The sequence below is a fragment of the Papio anubis genome, chromosome 13 (assembly GCF_008728515.1).
Source record: "Papio anubis isolate 15944 chromosome 13, Panubis1.0, whole genome shotgun sequence".
Taxonomy (NCBI): Eukaryota; Metazoa; Chordata; class Mammalia; order Primates; family Cercopithecidae; genus Papio; species Papio anubis.
In genome coordinates, this window is record NC_044988.1 from 102,265,291 (window position 1) to 102,281,882 (window position 16,592).

At 50.6% G+C, this 16,592-nt stretch overlaps 1 protein-coding gene across 2 annotated transcripts in view; it reads left to right on the plus strand.

The window, feature by feature from the left end:
- Positions 1-16,592, plus strand: part of CFAP77 (cilia and flagella associated protein 77) — a 173,423-nt gene that overhangs the window by 90,215 nt on the left and 66,616 nt on the right. For both annotated transcript variants that reach the window (XM_009187950.4, XM_003911155.4), the window contains exons 2-3: positions 7,009-7,108; positions 7,675-7,903. In XM_009187950.4, coding sequence (XP_009186214.1) covers positions 7,009-7,108; positions 7,675-7,903 — 329 coding nt within the window. The remainder of the gene's footprint in view (positions 1-7,008; positions 7,109-7,674; positions 7,904-16,592) is intronic.

Consider the following 16,592-nt stretch of genomic DNA (forward strand, 5'->3'; position numbering starts at 1 on the left):
ATTCTTGTTATCTATTAGCCTACGTTAAAATTGGGTTTCTTATACGTTGTTTTGCTTAAAGTTGCAATTTCCAAAAACATATTGATGATGTTGAGTGAGGACTTACTGTTAAGTTTTCTGAAGGGATAGCTCTTCCTATGAACCTCAGTCTATATATTGAACAGTGGACTTTTGCCAGGCATGGTGGCTCACTCCCATAATCTCAGCACTGTGGGAGGCCAAGGCAGGAGGATTGCTTGAGGCCAGGAGTTCGAGACCTACCTGGGCAACATAGTGAGACCCCATCTCTACAAATAATTTAAACATTATCTGGGAGTGGTGATGTGGGCCTGTAGTTCTAGATACTCTGGAGGCTGAGGTGGGAGGATCACTTGAGCCTGGAATGTCGAGGCTGTAGCAAGCTGTGATTGTGCCCCTGTACTCCAGCCTAGGCCATGGAGCAAGACCCAGTCTCAAAAAAGAACCCCCCACAAAACAAAAAAACAAAACGACGAGAACAAAAACAGCAGACTTTACCTGGGGTTCTCCTGTGTGTAAGGCACTGTGCTGTGCACCATTGTGTGGGGCAGAGAAGGCCAGGAAGTCAAGACTCACCTGTTCCATATGAGCCAAACCCCACCTGTAGAGATGAGGTCTGTGCACATGAAAAGACAATCAAGCCCAGGCCATCTATGCTAAATGCCGGCTCGTGAAGTAGGGGGCAGCAAAGGCTGTGGAGTCAGATGTGGGCTCAGACCCGCCTTGGCCACTCAGCTGTACGGCTTTGAGCAATCAGGGCGCTCCAGCTGTCCATGCCTTCTTTTCCATACCTGTGAAATTGACATGGTGGTTACATCACGTTGCAGGATTGTTTTATGAATTGGCAGTAACAGGGGAGCCGGGCGCACAGATGCCAGGATTATAGATGTTTGATGAGCCCATGGCCAGGTGGGTGTCCAGTTAGCCTGTCTTGTGGGGCAGATGAGCTGGTAATGGGTGGATGTGCTGCTTGTCTAGGGCATTTGCACGCGAACGAAGGGACTCTGAGGCACACTGTACTTGCACCTAAAGGGCTAGATTGTGGACAGTGGGATCTCAGGCCATGAAGGTATCTGGGGCCAGGAATAGAGGGGAGGGTTGCCGAGGACTCCCACGGCTCCAGCCTGGGCGGACACAGCCATGCTCATTTGATTGTGCTTTGCTTTATTGCGCTTTGCATGCAGGAGTCCTCACAAAGCCCCGTTGGTGGCCTCCAGCTGCGCCCAAGTGAGGCCCAGGGACCCCTGGGGTTTCCTACCCATGACCCTCTCTGACACTGCGGTGTAGTGTAGCCTGCCCAAGAGGGAAGGAAGTCCAGGCGCCAGGGCGGAAGACTGAGAGGTTGATAGGGCTTCTCTGAGTGTCCAAATCTGCTTCTCGGCTGAGTTCCTGGGAAGTTCCACTTCATCCTTCCAGGCGACGCTACGGTCTGGAAAAGTCCTGGGAGATAAGAAAAACACTGCTATGGGCATTTCTGGAGGATGAGACCAGAGAATCCCTTTGGGAAAAAAAAAAAAGTCATTGTGTTGTTGTTGCTGTGGTTTATCTGGTGCCTGTGTTCATGCCATTCTCATGTGAAGCTGGGTCTCCGGTGCGGGCAGAGAGCACGTTGCTCCGTCAGCAGGGGGTTGGGGGAAAGGGCTGGCAGACACAGTCATGGATGAATGGCTCTTGGGGAAGGGCAGCAGGCGGCGGGTACAGTGTGAAGGGCACACATCGGGTCAACAACATCATGACCCCTAAAGCCCCCGGTGCTATCTTCAGTCACTGCCCCAACCCAGGGGTCCTGCACTCCTGACTTCTAAACCCAGAGATGAGTTCTGCTGGTGTCTGGCTGCATCTGCGTGGAGCAGCACACCTCTGTGTGTCTGGCTTCCTTCACGCCACACTTTGTGTGAGGACCACATATGTGGTGGCCCACAGTAATGTTCTTTCATTTTCAGAGTTTATTTCTTTTCTTCTCCTTCCTTCCTTCCTTCCCTCCTTTCTTTTTCTTTCTTCTTTTTCCCTTCCTTCCTTCTTTCCTTTCCTTTCTCCTTTCCTTTTCCTTCCTTCCTTCCTTCCTTTCTCCCTCCTTCCCTCCCTCCCTCCCTCACTCCCTCTCTCCTTCCTTCCTTCCTTCCTTCCTTCCTTCCTTCCTTCCTTCCTTCCTTCCTTCCTTCCTTCCTTCCTACCTTCCTTCCTTCCTTCCTTCCTCCCTCCCTCCCTCCCTCTCTCTCTCTTTCTTTCATTCTTTCTTTCTTCTTTCTTCCTTTTTTTTGACAGGCTTTCACTCTGTCACCCAGGCTGGAGTACAGTGGTTCAATCACAGCTCACTGCAGCCTCCACCTCCTGGGTTCAAGTGGTTCTCCCACCTCAGCCTCCTGAGTAGCTGGAACCACAGGCACACGCCACCACACCCGGCTAATGTTTACATTTTTTGTAGAGATAGGGTTTTGTCATATTGCCCAGGTTGGTCTCAAACTCCTGGACTCAAATTATCTGCTTGTCTTGGCTTCCCAAAGGGCTGGGATTACAGGCGTGAGCCACCGCACCCAGCTCATTCCGAGTTTCTTAATCTCTGTGGGCACTGTTGGCATCAAGGGACAGACAGCTCCTTGATGTAGTGGGGTTGTCTGGTGCATTGCAGGATGCCTGGCAGCATTCCTGGCCTTCACCCACTAGATGGAGGATAGTGCCCCCTCCCAAGCCATGAGGACCAAAAATGTGTCCAGACATGGCCAGATGTCCTCAAGGGCACGTTATCACCCTGATTGAGGACCACTACTGTAGGATATTCTGTGTTATGAATATGTCATGAATTTTTTATCCACCTATCATGGCCACTTGGGTTGTTTCTAGCAGTTGACTATCATGAATTGAGCTGCTATGTGCATTCGTAGACATGTTCTTGGGTGGATGTCCACATTCACTTCTGCTGGATGACCAGGATGGAATTGTTGGGTTATGGGGCAGGCATATATTTAGCTTTAAGAGATACTGCCAAACAGCTTTCCACAGTGGTCGTAGCAGTTTGCGCTTTCACCAAGTGCATGGGTATTCCAGTTGCCCCACATCTTTACCAATAACGCTGAATTTTTTTCTTTGCATTTCCCAGAGGTTGACATTTCGACATATGGGTCTTGGCCATTGGGACATCCTCTTAAAGAAGTTCCTATTCAAGTATTTTGCTCATTTTTTCCTATAGGATTATCTGCCTTTTTCTTATTGATTTGTAGTAACTCTTTATATATGATGGATAAGACTCCTTTGTTAGATATGTATATTGCAGATGTCTTCTCTCGCTCTTTAAACTCACAGACTTTTAGAACCAGGGGCACTCTGTGTTTCCCACATCAAATACCCTGGTGCACATGACTGCCATTGCTTAACTGTACTTTTTGCAAGACAGTGAATTTCATAAGAGCAGGGCTGTGTGTCTGATGTGTTCACCCTAGAACTCCCAGCACAGAGGGCTTAGCGCTGAGTGGGTACAAAATAAATATATGTGGAATGAAAGTATGAGCAAACCTCCCATTGGGATTTTTTTTTCTTTGTAGTTTAAAGTTTCCACATTTCAGCAATTATTGATTCCCAGGCAACCACAGTAAAAAGCAGAGATTGAGGCACGTGCCTGCTCCCTTGCCCCCCGCCTGAGGGTGGCAGCCAGCTCCTGAGTCTGTCTGTCATTCCCCTGCCAGTTGGAACTCTGCCCACCTGCACCTGCCCTGAGGGAGGCGGGGTCTCTCCCAGAGAAGTCACATTTTAATTAACTTCCCCGGCAGTCACTGGAGAGGCCGGATCATTTTCATAAACAAATGAGAGGCCAGAGCTTTATCTGCAACTCAGAGAGCATAATATGGAAGGAATTCAAAACAAGCCACCCTGCAGAGTCCCCATGCACCCACCTGAAACTCAGAGCTCCATCACTCCTGAGGGACACTGGGGTCTGGGATTTGAGATGGAAAAGAAGAGGGAGAAAATGATCAACTGTTGTGTAGACAAGAGCCAATGGTCTCAAAGTAGGCTGGATGAACTGCACGTCTGTGTACCCCTAAAATTCAAAACCTAACTTTAGATGAGATGGCATTAGCAGGTGGGTCTTTTAGGAGATGATTAGGTCATGAAAGCAGAGCCCTCATGATGGAATTTGTGCCCTTAAATGAAGAGGAAGAAAGCTAACTCTCTCTTTCTGCTCTCTGCCACGTGAAGATATAACAAGAAGGCGGCCATCTGCAAACCAAGAAGAGAGCCCTCACCAAGACATTGGGTCTGTTGGCTTCTAGCTCTTGGACTTCCCAGCCTCCAGGACTTTGATAAATAAATGTCTATTGTTGAAGCCACCCAGTCAATGATAATTTGCTATGGCAGCCTAAGCTGACGAAGACATAGTGTTTTACCCACTCATTTATTCAACCCCTATTTATTAGCATCTATTCTACACTGAGGCCTGGGAAAAGAAGAGTGAGAATAAAGATTAACGGGGTATACAAAAAATCTCCATACCTTTTGCTCACTTCTGTTGTGAACCTAAAACTGCTGTAAAATATAAAGTCTGTTTTTTAAAAATAACCTTAAAAAATAAAGATTGGATCCCTTTCCTTGTGGGGCTCACAGGCTCATGAGGGAAGACAGACATTAAACTGATCATTATGCAATGAATGACTTACGTACAGTACTTTGTAATTTTATTTGAGGTGTAATTCACATTCCCTACAATTCACCCATTTAAAATGTAGAATTCAATGGCTTTTAATATATTCACAGAGTTGTGACACCATCACCGCAATCGATTTTAAAACATTTTCATCACTCCCCAAAGAACGACCCTTAGCCATCACAGCTACAATCATTCCATCCCTTCCCCTGACCTGTCACCGGCCCTGGCAACCACGAAGCTACTTTCTGTCTCTGGATTTGCCTGTTCTGGACATTTCATGTAGATGGAATCATGCGGGATGTGGCAGTGCTCTGTGTCTGGCTTCTCAGCATGATGTTGTCAACTCCATCCACACTACCATGGGTACTACCCTGTCATTTTGTAAGTGCCGTGAAGGTAGGCTGAGGCCGCTGTGGTGCCACCATATAATAAGGAGGCTTGTCTAGGACTGATGCCAATCTGGGAAGGCTTCCCAGAGGAAGTGGCTTTTAATATCAGGCATTTATTGTGCACCTGCTGTGTGTCAACAGGAAAAAGAAGGTAATAGGAGCCATGGCTCTGGCTGGATAGGAGTGTGTAATCCCGGCAGGGGGGTCTGCATGTGCATTCATGGAAACTGAGAAGGTGGTAAGTTCTAAGCCCCCAATGAACAGAATAGATAGTCAGAGTCACTGGCATTCAGACGAGGGTGAGCCATGGCGAACCCAGGGATCCCAAGAGCTTCTGGCAGAGACAGGGCTTGAAGAATAAGGACCAGTAAGGGTGGGCCTTGAGGAAAGAGCAATGGAGGTGGCTGGGAGCAAAGTGGGGAGTGGATTCGTCTGTCTCAACAGGGGGGCCATAGGGGAGTCTGGGAGGCAAAGCCACAGGGCTGGGTGGGGTTGGAGGGTGCAGGACCTGGACTGCCAGCGGAGGGAGGGGTTTATTCCAGAGGCAGCGACGAGCCACGCTGGGTGGTCCTTGACCATCTCTCTACCTCTCAGCACCCAACCTGTGGGAGCTGGAGAGATAGGGATATAGACGAGATGGCAGGAGACAGCGAGGCCAGAGCCCACCAGACCCTCTGGACAGTCTTTGGTGTGGCCAGAGTGGAGAGATCCCAGGAAATGTAACACCCTGTGACTTTGAGTCCACAGCCTGTGGCCTGTGGCCTGTGGGCAGTGGGAGGAGCAGCTGAGCCCACCCTTCTCAGTAATGGCCCCGGGGCCTGCTGGCACCAGGGAGCCCCAAGAAGCTGGGGCTGTGGGCATTTCTTTGGCTTGTGGATCTGAGCATGAGCTGGGGGCAGCCAGCCTGGGTTCCAGTCCCAGCTGTGCTACTTCCTACTGCTTGACCTGAGGCAACCTGTCGGATCTGTCTGTGCCTCAGCTTCCCCCTGAGAAACGGGAATGGTAATGAGACCTGCCTCACTGGGTGGCTGTGCAGACGGCATGAGGGAAGGCCAAGGAACCCCAAACATCATGCCTGGGATGCAGTCAGAACCCATCGATGCAGCAGGTGCGATGGGGTTTGCAGCACTGTGCAGGACAGGGCCTCTGACCTCGAGAAGCTGCTGTGCTAAAGGGAGACCGTGTGGCAGGATGATCAAGAGCGCCAGCCAGGAGGACGGGCACGCCTCCATGCGATGCCCTGCCCAGCCCTTGGGGACCGGGGATATCAACCCTGCCACTCTAGGCCTCAGTTTCTATAGCTATAAATGGGTAGTGGGTGGAGGGCGTCTAATGTGGTTGATGACAGGGCAATTTCATTTGTACAAACCACCTCTGAGAGGCCAAGGAGTTCCCTAGAGTCGCAGGGAGTAAGGACAGCTGGCCAGGTGCAGATGGGTGGCAGTGGCCCTGTCACTGTGTCTTCCGCAGGTGAGCATTCGAGGAAGTGACTTCCTCAGTGATGATGGTTTGAGTGGTCCCTGGTGTGAGGAAGATGGGAATGAAGGTAGGGAAGAGGTCTCCTTCCCTCGACGGGGCCTCCAGATGAGGCCTCCCGAACTGGGTCTTTCATTTCCGGCTTGAGCCAGCCAGGTCTAGGCTCCACCCCAAACACAGCTGCCCAGCTCAGGGACTATGCCTCCCTACTCCGACAATACAGATGTGCCGAGAGCCCTCCCATCTCCGATGTCTTCATTTGCCTTCAGCACAGACACGCGGACCCGCTTCTGCCGTGTGACCCTGTGCCAGCCGCAGCCTGCGCTCCTCCCAGGGAGGGCTCTGCCATCCACTCCTGTGCTGCCCTGAAGGTTGCAGCAGGGCCTGGGGCAACGCAGGCATCTGGTGCCTCCCTGCCGCCGGATTACAATACGGTTGGTCTGAGACTCCACTCCTCACCTCTGCTCTCTGTCCTTCCCCCCACAGGCTGAACTCGGCAAGCCCCGGGAAAGAAGCTACAGTCTGCCCGGCATTAATTTTAATTACGGACTCTACATCCGAGGGCTTGATGGAGGAGTCCCTGAAGGTGAGCGAGCAGCTTTGGAGCATGAGGGCAGAGGAGTGGGCGGGAGGCTCACCCCTCTTCACAGAGCCCTTGACCTAGCTCGCTGCTAGGCAGCTGGTTGGGTGCTGGAGAAAGACCCAGGGACCCGGCCAGCCTGGGCAACTGAGTGGTAAAACCCAGGAAATGGCCCAGACGGGGAGGGCCAAGCAGGGCCCTGGTGTGCGGTGTCAGGGAACTAGCATGGGCACCTGCCCCCTAGCAGGGACTGTGGGCACCGTGCTGCTCAGGTTACAAGTACAGAATGAGCCTGGGACCAACCCTCTGCCTGCCCAGAGGAAGTCAAAGGCCAGTCCATCCCAGTTCCAGGGAAGATGCTTGACTTCGGTACGCTCTGGGATCTCTGGGAGCCCCGATCCCACCCTTTTGGGCCATCATGCTTTCTGGGGGCCAGGCAGGGTTGTCACCCAGCAGGCTCAGGTAAATGGGAAGGCCGAGGACGCGCGTGCCCCTATTTCTTCTTGATCAGCTGCCTCAGGGTGCTTACTCCCAGGCTGACCACTGCCCCGTGGGTCTCTCCCTGCCATCAGCCATCGGACGCTGGAACGTGTTTAAGCAGCAGCCCACCTGCCCCCACGAGCTGACCCGGAATTACATCGCAATGAACTGTGGGGCGGTGAAAGCCGGCCTGGTGACTGCCCAGGAGAACTTGCTCTACCGTCAGCTCAACGACATCCGCATCAGTGACCAGGATGACCGGCGCCTGAAGAAGGAGCCGCCCCCTCTCCCTCCAAACATGACATTTGGGATCCGGGCACGGTGAGGTGGCTGGCAGCCAGGGCTTCATCCCTTAAGGGGTGGGGGTACCAGCTGAATCAGGGACAAGGTTGGAGGCTGACAGGGATGTGGAGCATCCTGCCAGCCCCACTCTCCTCTCTCCAATGACTGTCTCTTGTGTGACTTCTGTAGCCACACCCTGAATCCTGCTGAGCTGGGTCCTGGCCTTACAGCGGGTACCCTGTAGGGCTGTGCACAGGTCACCCACTTTCCCTTGATCAACAAACAGTGATTGAGACCTGTCCCTGGGCCAGGCCCAGTAACTCATCTCTGTAATCGTAGCACTTTGGGAGGCCCATGTGGGAGGTTTGCTTGAGTCCAGGAATTCGAGACCAGGCTGGGCAACGTGGCAAAACCCCATCTCTACAAAAAAATTTTAAAAATTAGCTGGGCATTGTGGCATGTGCTTATAGTATCAGTTACCTGAGGGCTGAGGTGGGAGGATTGCTTGAGCCCAGGAGGTCGGGGCTGCAGTGACCCGTGATTGCACCACTGCACTCCAGCCTGGGCAAAAGAGTGAGACCCTGTTTCAAAAAAAAAAAAAAAAAAAAAGGCCTGTCTCTGTCTTCATGGGGCAAGAGAGGGGAGAGCCTGCCAAGTTACCCAAGCACAGCACCAGCCTAAGGAAGCCACGAGAGAGGCTCTGGAGCCTGGGCTCAAACCTGGACTCTGGCCATGACTGGCGGTGGGATCCTTGCCCCAGCTTCCGCATCTGTAGAATGGAAATAAGAGCAGCACCTGTTTCGCCGTATGCTGAGGTTTCAGTGATGTAACGCATACAAAAACCTGAGCACAGGGCCTGGCCTACAGAAGGCGCTCAATAAATGTTAGCTAGTGTTCATGTTAAGATATGATGTAATGTGAGTTGTAGATCCAAGAGCTATGAAATTTTTAAAATTTTTTGTTGAGGCAGTAAAAGGCACAAATCACGGCGTGTTCAGCTTAATGCAATTTTACAAATGAACACACTCAAGTAACTACCACTAAGATAAAAGATATAGAATAAATCTGGCACCCCAGAAAGCTCTGGCACACCCCTGAGAAGCAGCAGTTCTATTCTATTCTTCCATCCCCCGAGAAATGACTGTCCGGTGGCCCCACTGTCACCACAGGTTAGATGACCGGCATGCACGTCCCAGTGGGTCCACATCCTCACCATTGTCAACAAGGGCACGACTGGCTTGGTGCTTAGATCAGCTCCCTAGTGCTAATGAGGGCCCACAGGCCACACACAAGTAAATGGAGGGAGATGGGGGGACACCAGCAGAAGAGCCACGTGTCCCATCCAGTCAACGCCGCGTCTTCTTCTGACTGTCCTATAGAAACCAGCTAACTGCTCTCTCTTCTAACAGAATTGGCCCTTCCCAAGCCACCTTCCACGTTACTCCAGAGTTATCTTGCGAACACACAGATGAAATGAGCCAGACGTGACCCATGTCCCAACCCTGGCACACAGGACATTCTATAAAAGCAGAATGTAGTTGCGTTTAATCAAAACTCACTCATGGCTCACGTGATTGGAAAGTGCAGGGACGACTTCAGGCATAGCAGGATCTAGACAGTCAGGCAACGTCATCAGCAACAGGTCTCTCTGTTTCTTGGCTGTGCTTCCTGATTTTGGCTCCATTCTCTGAGAAGCTTCTTCCTCACCTGCAAATGGCCAGCAGCAGTTCTATTCTGGTTTTCTCTTAACAGCCCAGTGCAAAGGGCGTTGGCGCTACCTTGAGTTCAAGACTCTTTGGGCCAGCTCGGGGTTACATGACTATCTTTTTTTTTTTTTTTTTTTTCCAGACCGTATCTCTGTCTGTCCCCCAGGCTGGAGTGCAGTGGCACTGTCTCGGCTCACTGCAACCTCTGTCTCCCTCCCAGGTTCCAGTGATTCTGCTGCCTCAGCCTCCCGAGTAGTTGGGACTACAGGTGCGCACCACCACGCCTGGCTAATTTTTGTATTTATAGTAGAGACAGGGTTTCACCATGTTGGCTAGGCTGGTCTTGAACTCCTGGCCTCAGGTGATCCACCCGCCTTGGCCTCCCAAAGTGCTGGGATGACGGGTGTGACCCACAGTGCCCGGTTACATGACTATCTTCTACTCAACCGCTGTGGCCAGGGCTGAGATGCCAGGTCTGGGTCATGTGTCTGCCTCTGAGCCAATCGCTGAGGCGGGGGGAATCTGAAGCCTGACTGGCCTGGTCTGCCAGGGGAATCGGAAGCTTGGCTGGCCTGGTCTGATGATGCACCCTTTCCTGGAGTCAGGGGTGAAATCAGTCCCTGCAATCCACATGGGCTGATGGTGGAAAAGACGTACAGACCAGGGTTCTGTTCCAGGAGGGGAATGGATGCCAGGCAGGCAGCAGGACTGCCCAGCCCTTTCCACATCACGGCACAAGCTGGTCATTAGTACAAAAATGACCAATATTTGTGCATTGCACTGAACAAATAAATAGAAGCGGCTGCTCCCAGACAGTGGTGGGCTTCTTGCTATCTGGAGCCCTGTTCAGTAGCCTGTGACTGACAGAGTCAATGTCTTAGCACATCTGTGTGGCAGCATCCAGGCCGGGCCTCATTCAAGGCCACTGACATTCCATCCCTAGCCTGTCTTTCCAGTCTCCCCTCTTGCCTCTCCTGGACTAGGTGCCTTCCTCTGACTGTACCATCATATATATATATATATGGGTGGTAGTTCCTTCTTTATTTTTTCTAATTTTTTATTGTGGTAAAACATACATAAGATTTATCATCTGAACCATTTTTAAGTATACAATTCAGTGGGAGTGATTACATTCACGTTGTTGTGTGACCATCACCACCATCCATCTCAAGAACTTTTTCATCCTTCCAAACCGAAACTCTTTCCCTATTAAACACCACCCCCCAGCCCCCGGCACCCACCATTCTACTTTCTGTTCCTATGAATTTGACTACTCTAGAAATCTCACATGAATGGAATCATGCAATGTGTGGCTTTTTGTGTCTGGCTTATTTCGTTTATCGTAATATCCCCACGGTTCATCCATGTTATAGCGTGCCTCCGAATCTCATTCCTTTTCAAGGCTGTCATGTTCCCTGTGCGTGTAGACTGCGTTTGGTTGACTCATTCATCCACTGATGGACATTTAAGTTGTCTCTACCTTTTGGCTATTGTGAATAATGCTGTTGTGGACGTGGATGTACCCGTGTCTGTTCCAGTCTTGCTTTCAGTTCTTTTGGGTGTAGACCCTGTAGTGGGATTGTGGCATCAGGTGGTAATTGCGTTTTAAGTTTCTGGGGACCCGCCACGCCGCTGTCCACAGCATGTGCTGTGTATGCCCTTGTATGCTTTTCCTAGCATCCTACTCATGGGAAAGAACCCTGAGGGGAATGAGTCGGTGGGAAAACCTACGCATTCTTCAAAGTTCAGCTCAGCATCGCCTCTTCGGTAAGTTTTCCCACCTCTCATGGCCTCAGGCATGTCTGTCCCCAGAAATGCATTTCTATGCACCAGCCCTGAAACCAGGAAGGTGACACTAGAGACACATTGGAAAGTCACTTCGGGGCTGGATTAATGAACTCCTGTACATCATCCTCCCTGTACCTTTGAAATCGTCCCCCAGGTGGGTCCCCCAAGGCATCTCCTGTGACTTTTGCTGCTGACCCGACTTCTCTTCTCAGCTCTCAACACATGTGCCCTCCCTTGCCCTGTTCTTACAGGCTGCCTGGGGCAGAGAGGAGCCCCTGTTCCTGGTCCGTGCTGTGCACTAGATTACTAGATCAGTCCATGCTGGTGACCAAGTGTCTCAAACACAGCGTGGTGGCAGGAGAGGGGCCCTGGGCTGGGAGTTGGCCTGGGATGCTAGTTCCAGCTTTGTCACCAACTCTGCACGTCACATTCCCCGCAGGGCTTCTGTTTCCCCATCTGTAGACAGGGGTCTGCACTAGTAACACACATACTCATCACAGCACTCTGTGATTCTCAGGCTATGTTGTTGCCTCCTCAGCTTGGCTCTAAACCTTCATGCCAAATTATTTTCATGGTCATAAAAACCCTGTACCAGAGGTGGGCAGGATTCCTGTCCAACTGAGGCAGGCAGAGGTTAATTGACCTCCCCAAGTTCACACAACCTCTTATGGCAGGGCTTGGCCTGGATTCTCAACCTTTAGTATGTTTATATTTAAAAATAGAGCCGCATGCAGTGGCTCACGCTTGTCATCCTAGCACTTTGGGAGGCTGAGGCCGGTGGATCATCTGAGGTCAGGAGTTCGAGACCAGCCTGGCGAATATGGTGAAACCTCGTCTCTACTAAAAATACAAAAAAGAGTCTGGCATGGGGGCATCCATCTGTAATCCCAGTTACACAGGAAGCTGAGGCACGAGAATTGCTTGAACCTGGGAGGTGGAGGTTGCAGTGAACCAAGATCACACCACTGCACTGCAGCCTGGGTGACAGAGTGAGACTCCATCTCAAAAAAAAAAGAAAAAGAAAAATAGAAAAGATTGGAACACAAAGGACACTGGTGATCACCTGGTTCAAAGCCCTTATTTAAAACAGGAGAAAATAGAAGGAAGTTCAGAGAGATGAAGAGAGCTTCCCAAAGTTGCACAGCAATTTGTCAACTGAGCCAGGTCTGGAGTCCCGTTGTCAGGCTCCCCATCCAGTGCTCCTCACTCTGTGTCCTACTTCCTTGGAACCGACGTGTAGCCGGAACACCGACAGCTTCTCATCCTGGGGCCGGGGTTTTCCACGGCATTACTGAAGTCAGCTGGGCTCAGAAAGGACAAGCACGATCATCCAGCTCTCAATACAGAATCTTAAATTGCTATAAAACCGAGTGGCCACAATTCTAGGGAAAGGACGTGATGAAGTGCTGGCTATATCTTCTGTGATGGTAAATGGGCTTTGCATATGCAAATTGAATGGATTTTAAAATGGTATTTAATGACAATTTTCGTAGCAGACATTAACATTAATTGCACAAAAATGAAAATGCTGCATTAGGTTGCTGTTAGCAGCAAATATCGTGGCCATAAAGCTTTATCTTTATCAACAGCAGCCCTTTCTGATGTGACGGGCAGCTCCGCAAATTGCAGGCAAAAGGGCTTTTATAGAGCAGAAATATCCCCCAAAGCAGGCCCAAATCAGCATCAATTTCGCTTTATTTCTTCGTAAATGGAGGTTAAATGGCTGCTGGAAAAGCTTTTACTGAGATGCCCAACTTGCGTGGAAAGCTTCCACCTTGCAGCATAAATGCAGAGGAACGGTGACAAAATCATCGCCCCGCTCCCTAATGGGGCTATTACTTTAAAGTTATGGGGCCAAGGCCCATTTTCTAATGATCACCTTTTACAAGCCTCAACTGTATTTATTTCTTTACTTTAAAAGCATGTTAAAACACCAAATCCGATTACACCCGACAGAGGAGGGGTTAGGGCAAGTTTGGTCCCATAAATAAATAAAACAAAACAAAAACAAAATGAGCGTTATTTACTCACAATTACAGATGTGTTAAAAAAAATAAAGTCCCACCTCAGACTGAATCCACTAAAGCTCCCTCTAAGCTAGGATGCTAATGAGCAGAGGGGTGGTGCCTGCCACCCTGCGAGCTACGATTCTGACCACAGCCAGCCCCCCAGCCCCCACCCACGTCTAGATTTGCAATGGGCAAATGAATTGTGGTGAGGGGTGCACCCCCTCTTCTCCACACGTCTCTGAATCTATGCATTCAGCCTTAATACCAGATGGGATGCAACGCCAAATTTCGATTATTCAATTACTTCCTTCCCAGTTATCCTATTTGGTTCCCAACCCACACGGATTTGTTGCGGGTTGTCACTAAATCGGAAGGGTGCATTTCAATCCGAAAGCCTCTGTGACTCGCAGGAAGTGGAGACCTGAGGAGTTACCTGGAAAATAGGGGTCGTGTAGGCATGGGGGCAGACTGGGGGCTATGGCCCGATCAACCCACAGAGGAGTTTGGCTGGTGCAGTGATTAAAGAAAAAAAAAAGGTTGAGTTGCCACATTTTTAAAAACGTAGGGAGATTTCATATAAATACCTGGATTTTCTACTTCCCTTGAAAAAACAGAAGCCTGGGCAAGTGGAACTGCGCTCTGCCTGGCCCTAGGGGCTGGGGCTGAGGGGCAGCGTCCCTTTGGACAGAATCCATGGACCGTTTATCCCAGTCCTCACCCAGACTGGCTTCTCTCATTTTTGTTACCTGCCTAGTCCAGGTAGGCACTGAGTGTGGAACCACTGGTGTAGACGGATGGTCTCGATCCCTCAGCTAACTGCGGCTTCTTTTTGTCCTCTGATGACAGTATGAGCCACCGGTAACAAAAGCTGCTCTGCATCGATCTTAAACATGGAGGCATTTTGCACACATAATTGTTAACCCTGACGTCCTTCCTATGAGACAGGTATCATTCTGCACACTTCACAGGCCAGGAAAGGGAGGGCAAGGGCCGTCCCCGAGGCATTACAGTGCAGAGCCTGGATTTCTACCCAGTCTGGCGGCTGGCTTTGAAGGCCACACCTCTAGGATCAGGCAGCCGGAAAGAGCCCCGGTATTCTCTCACTGCTGTTTCACTGTCAAATCCCAGAATTCAAGTCGGGGAAGAATTTTAAATTCTCATTACCAGCGTGTAGGGCCCTCACACAGATCTCAAAGCACGCTGCGACCCGAGGTCCAGAAATGGATATGTCTGGAGGCCAGAAATGTAACTATTAAAGACACGCTTAATTATTGATGCATTTTAATAAGTGTTTGCAAATGTTCACATGCCCTCGGCACATCTTAATTGTTACTGCTCCTAATTGGCCCAGCACTGTCGATTATGATGAGTCAGGGATGGCGGGGAGGGGAGGAGCAGGGAGGGCCTGGCAGCAGCTGGTGCTCCTGGTGGACTCTGGGCACCCTGGGCTCTGCCAGTGCTCTGCTTGGGAGCCTGTGCCACACTCAAGACACAGATGCTAGCAGGAACATCCATCACTCCGTCAATCAGCAAACAGCCCCTTGCGCATCAGTGTCTGACATGGGCCAGATGGAAGGTGGGAAGACCCCACTTTGCACTAACAATGGCAACTATGTGTTATTATTACTACCACAGGTCAGACACTGTGCCGAGGTCCTCAGGAGCATCCCCGTTAACTAACTCTGAATAGCTCAGTGAGTACGAAGTTAGCTTAAGTGAGTACAAGGTTGCAATGCTTCTATCCCCATTTTACAGAAGAGACAGAGGGTCTGAGAGGTGAAGTCATTTGGCTGCTCTGCAGTGCGAGGAGGGTTAGTGTAGCCTAAATGCCTATGACAGGGACCAAGGGTCTGATCTGCCTCCCTGACAAACACAGGGGTGGAGGTGACACGGGCAGAGACTCTGCTTATCTTTTTCTAGCACTAGAAGGGGGATGAGACAGGATTCTGTGTAAGGCCATCCTGTCTGGATTTTTCTTAAAGCTTTAGAACTTAATCTGAACAGATCCAAAGAGCCCGCTGAGCTTCCCCTTTCTGGGTCACTTCCTTCCCTTTCACATTCAGTGGCAACCACTTCCTGATAAACTCAAACTTCTTGTCAGGGCATCCAGAACCTTCGCCACGCTCGATGCGCCAGGCCTGCTTTTCTCACCCCAGGATCTCTGGGGCTGACCACAGTACCTTTGCGGAGGAGGCCCTCGTGGAGTTGCTGAATGAGTGCATGAACAAATGGCCACATTGGGGTCCAAATATAAAGCCAGTTGCCACGTGCAACCTCAGTAGCATCCTCAGATCAGCACTAATTAGCCTGGTCTACACCCCCAGTCCTGGTGCTGAAAGCCGTCGGACCATAGAAACATAAGAAGCATCAGATAAGTGGGAAACGCTGCTGGCCCAGCCTTCTGTCTGCAGCCGCTGCTGGTCCTGCTATCAGATGCATCATCAGCCTGACGCTGACAAATGTGAAGGATGCAGGAAATTTTACAGGCTGTTAAAAAAATGTTTGCTGCCTGACAGGTTTTTTGAATCTCTCTGCCAAGCTGATTTATTTTACAAATTTACAATGGGCCCATCAATCACTCTGGGTTATTTTGTCTCTCCTGGATCCGATGGCCAAAAAAATCCAAGCCACCCACCCAAACTCCTATAAAATAATAATAAGCCCCTTCCCCAGCAGCCATCCCAGAGATCCGAGGCAGTTTCTGAAGAGCGAGACCGCGGCGGCGTTTATTGGTGTCCTGAAACCCGGCTGAATGAAACCTGGTCTGACCACAAGGGGGCGCATGTGGATCTCGCAAAGACTCCTGGGCCTCGGAGAGGGCCAGAAACGTACATTGCCCCGCAGCAAAGCCAAGTTTTTCCTGTCCCCCGCATAATCTGCTCCCTGGCACTGACTGCGACTGTCGTGAATACTCCTCTGCTGTATGTCAGGTCCCAGAGCGCAGGGAGAATGTCGGTTTCATCCATCATTGCATCGTCAGCATCCAACACAAATGCTAGCACATAGTGAGCACTCAAATATGGTCTGGAGCCCTTTAAGACTTTGAGACAGTTGTCGGAAGCAAAGAGACAGTCCATCTGAGACCTAGAGAGGGGACGGTATAGCCAGATATGACACTTAATAGACTCCACTGTGATCCCCGCTCCCCACCCCCATTGATGTTATGAGTCTGCAGTGCCCTGAGGCTGCCTCAAAGAATGAATGTGTTCCTCGGCCATGTTAATA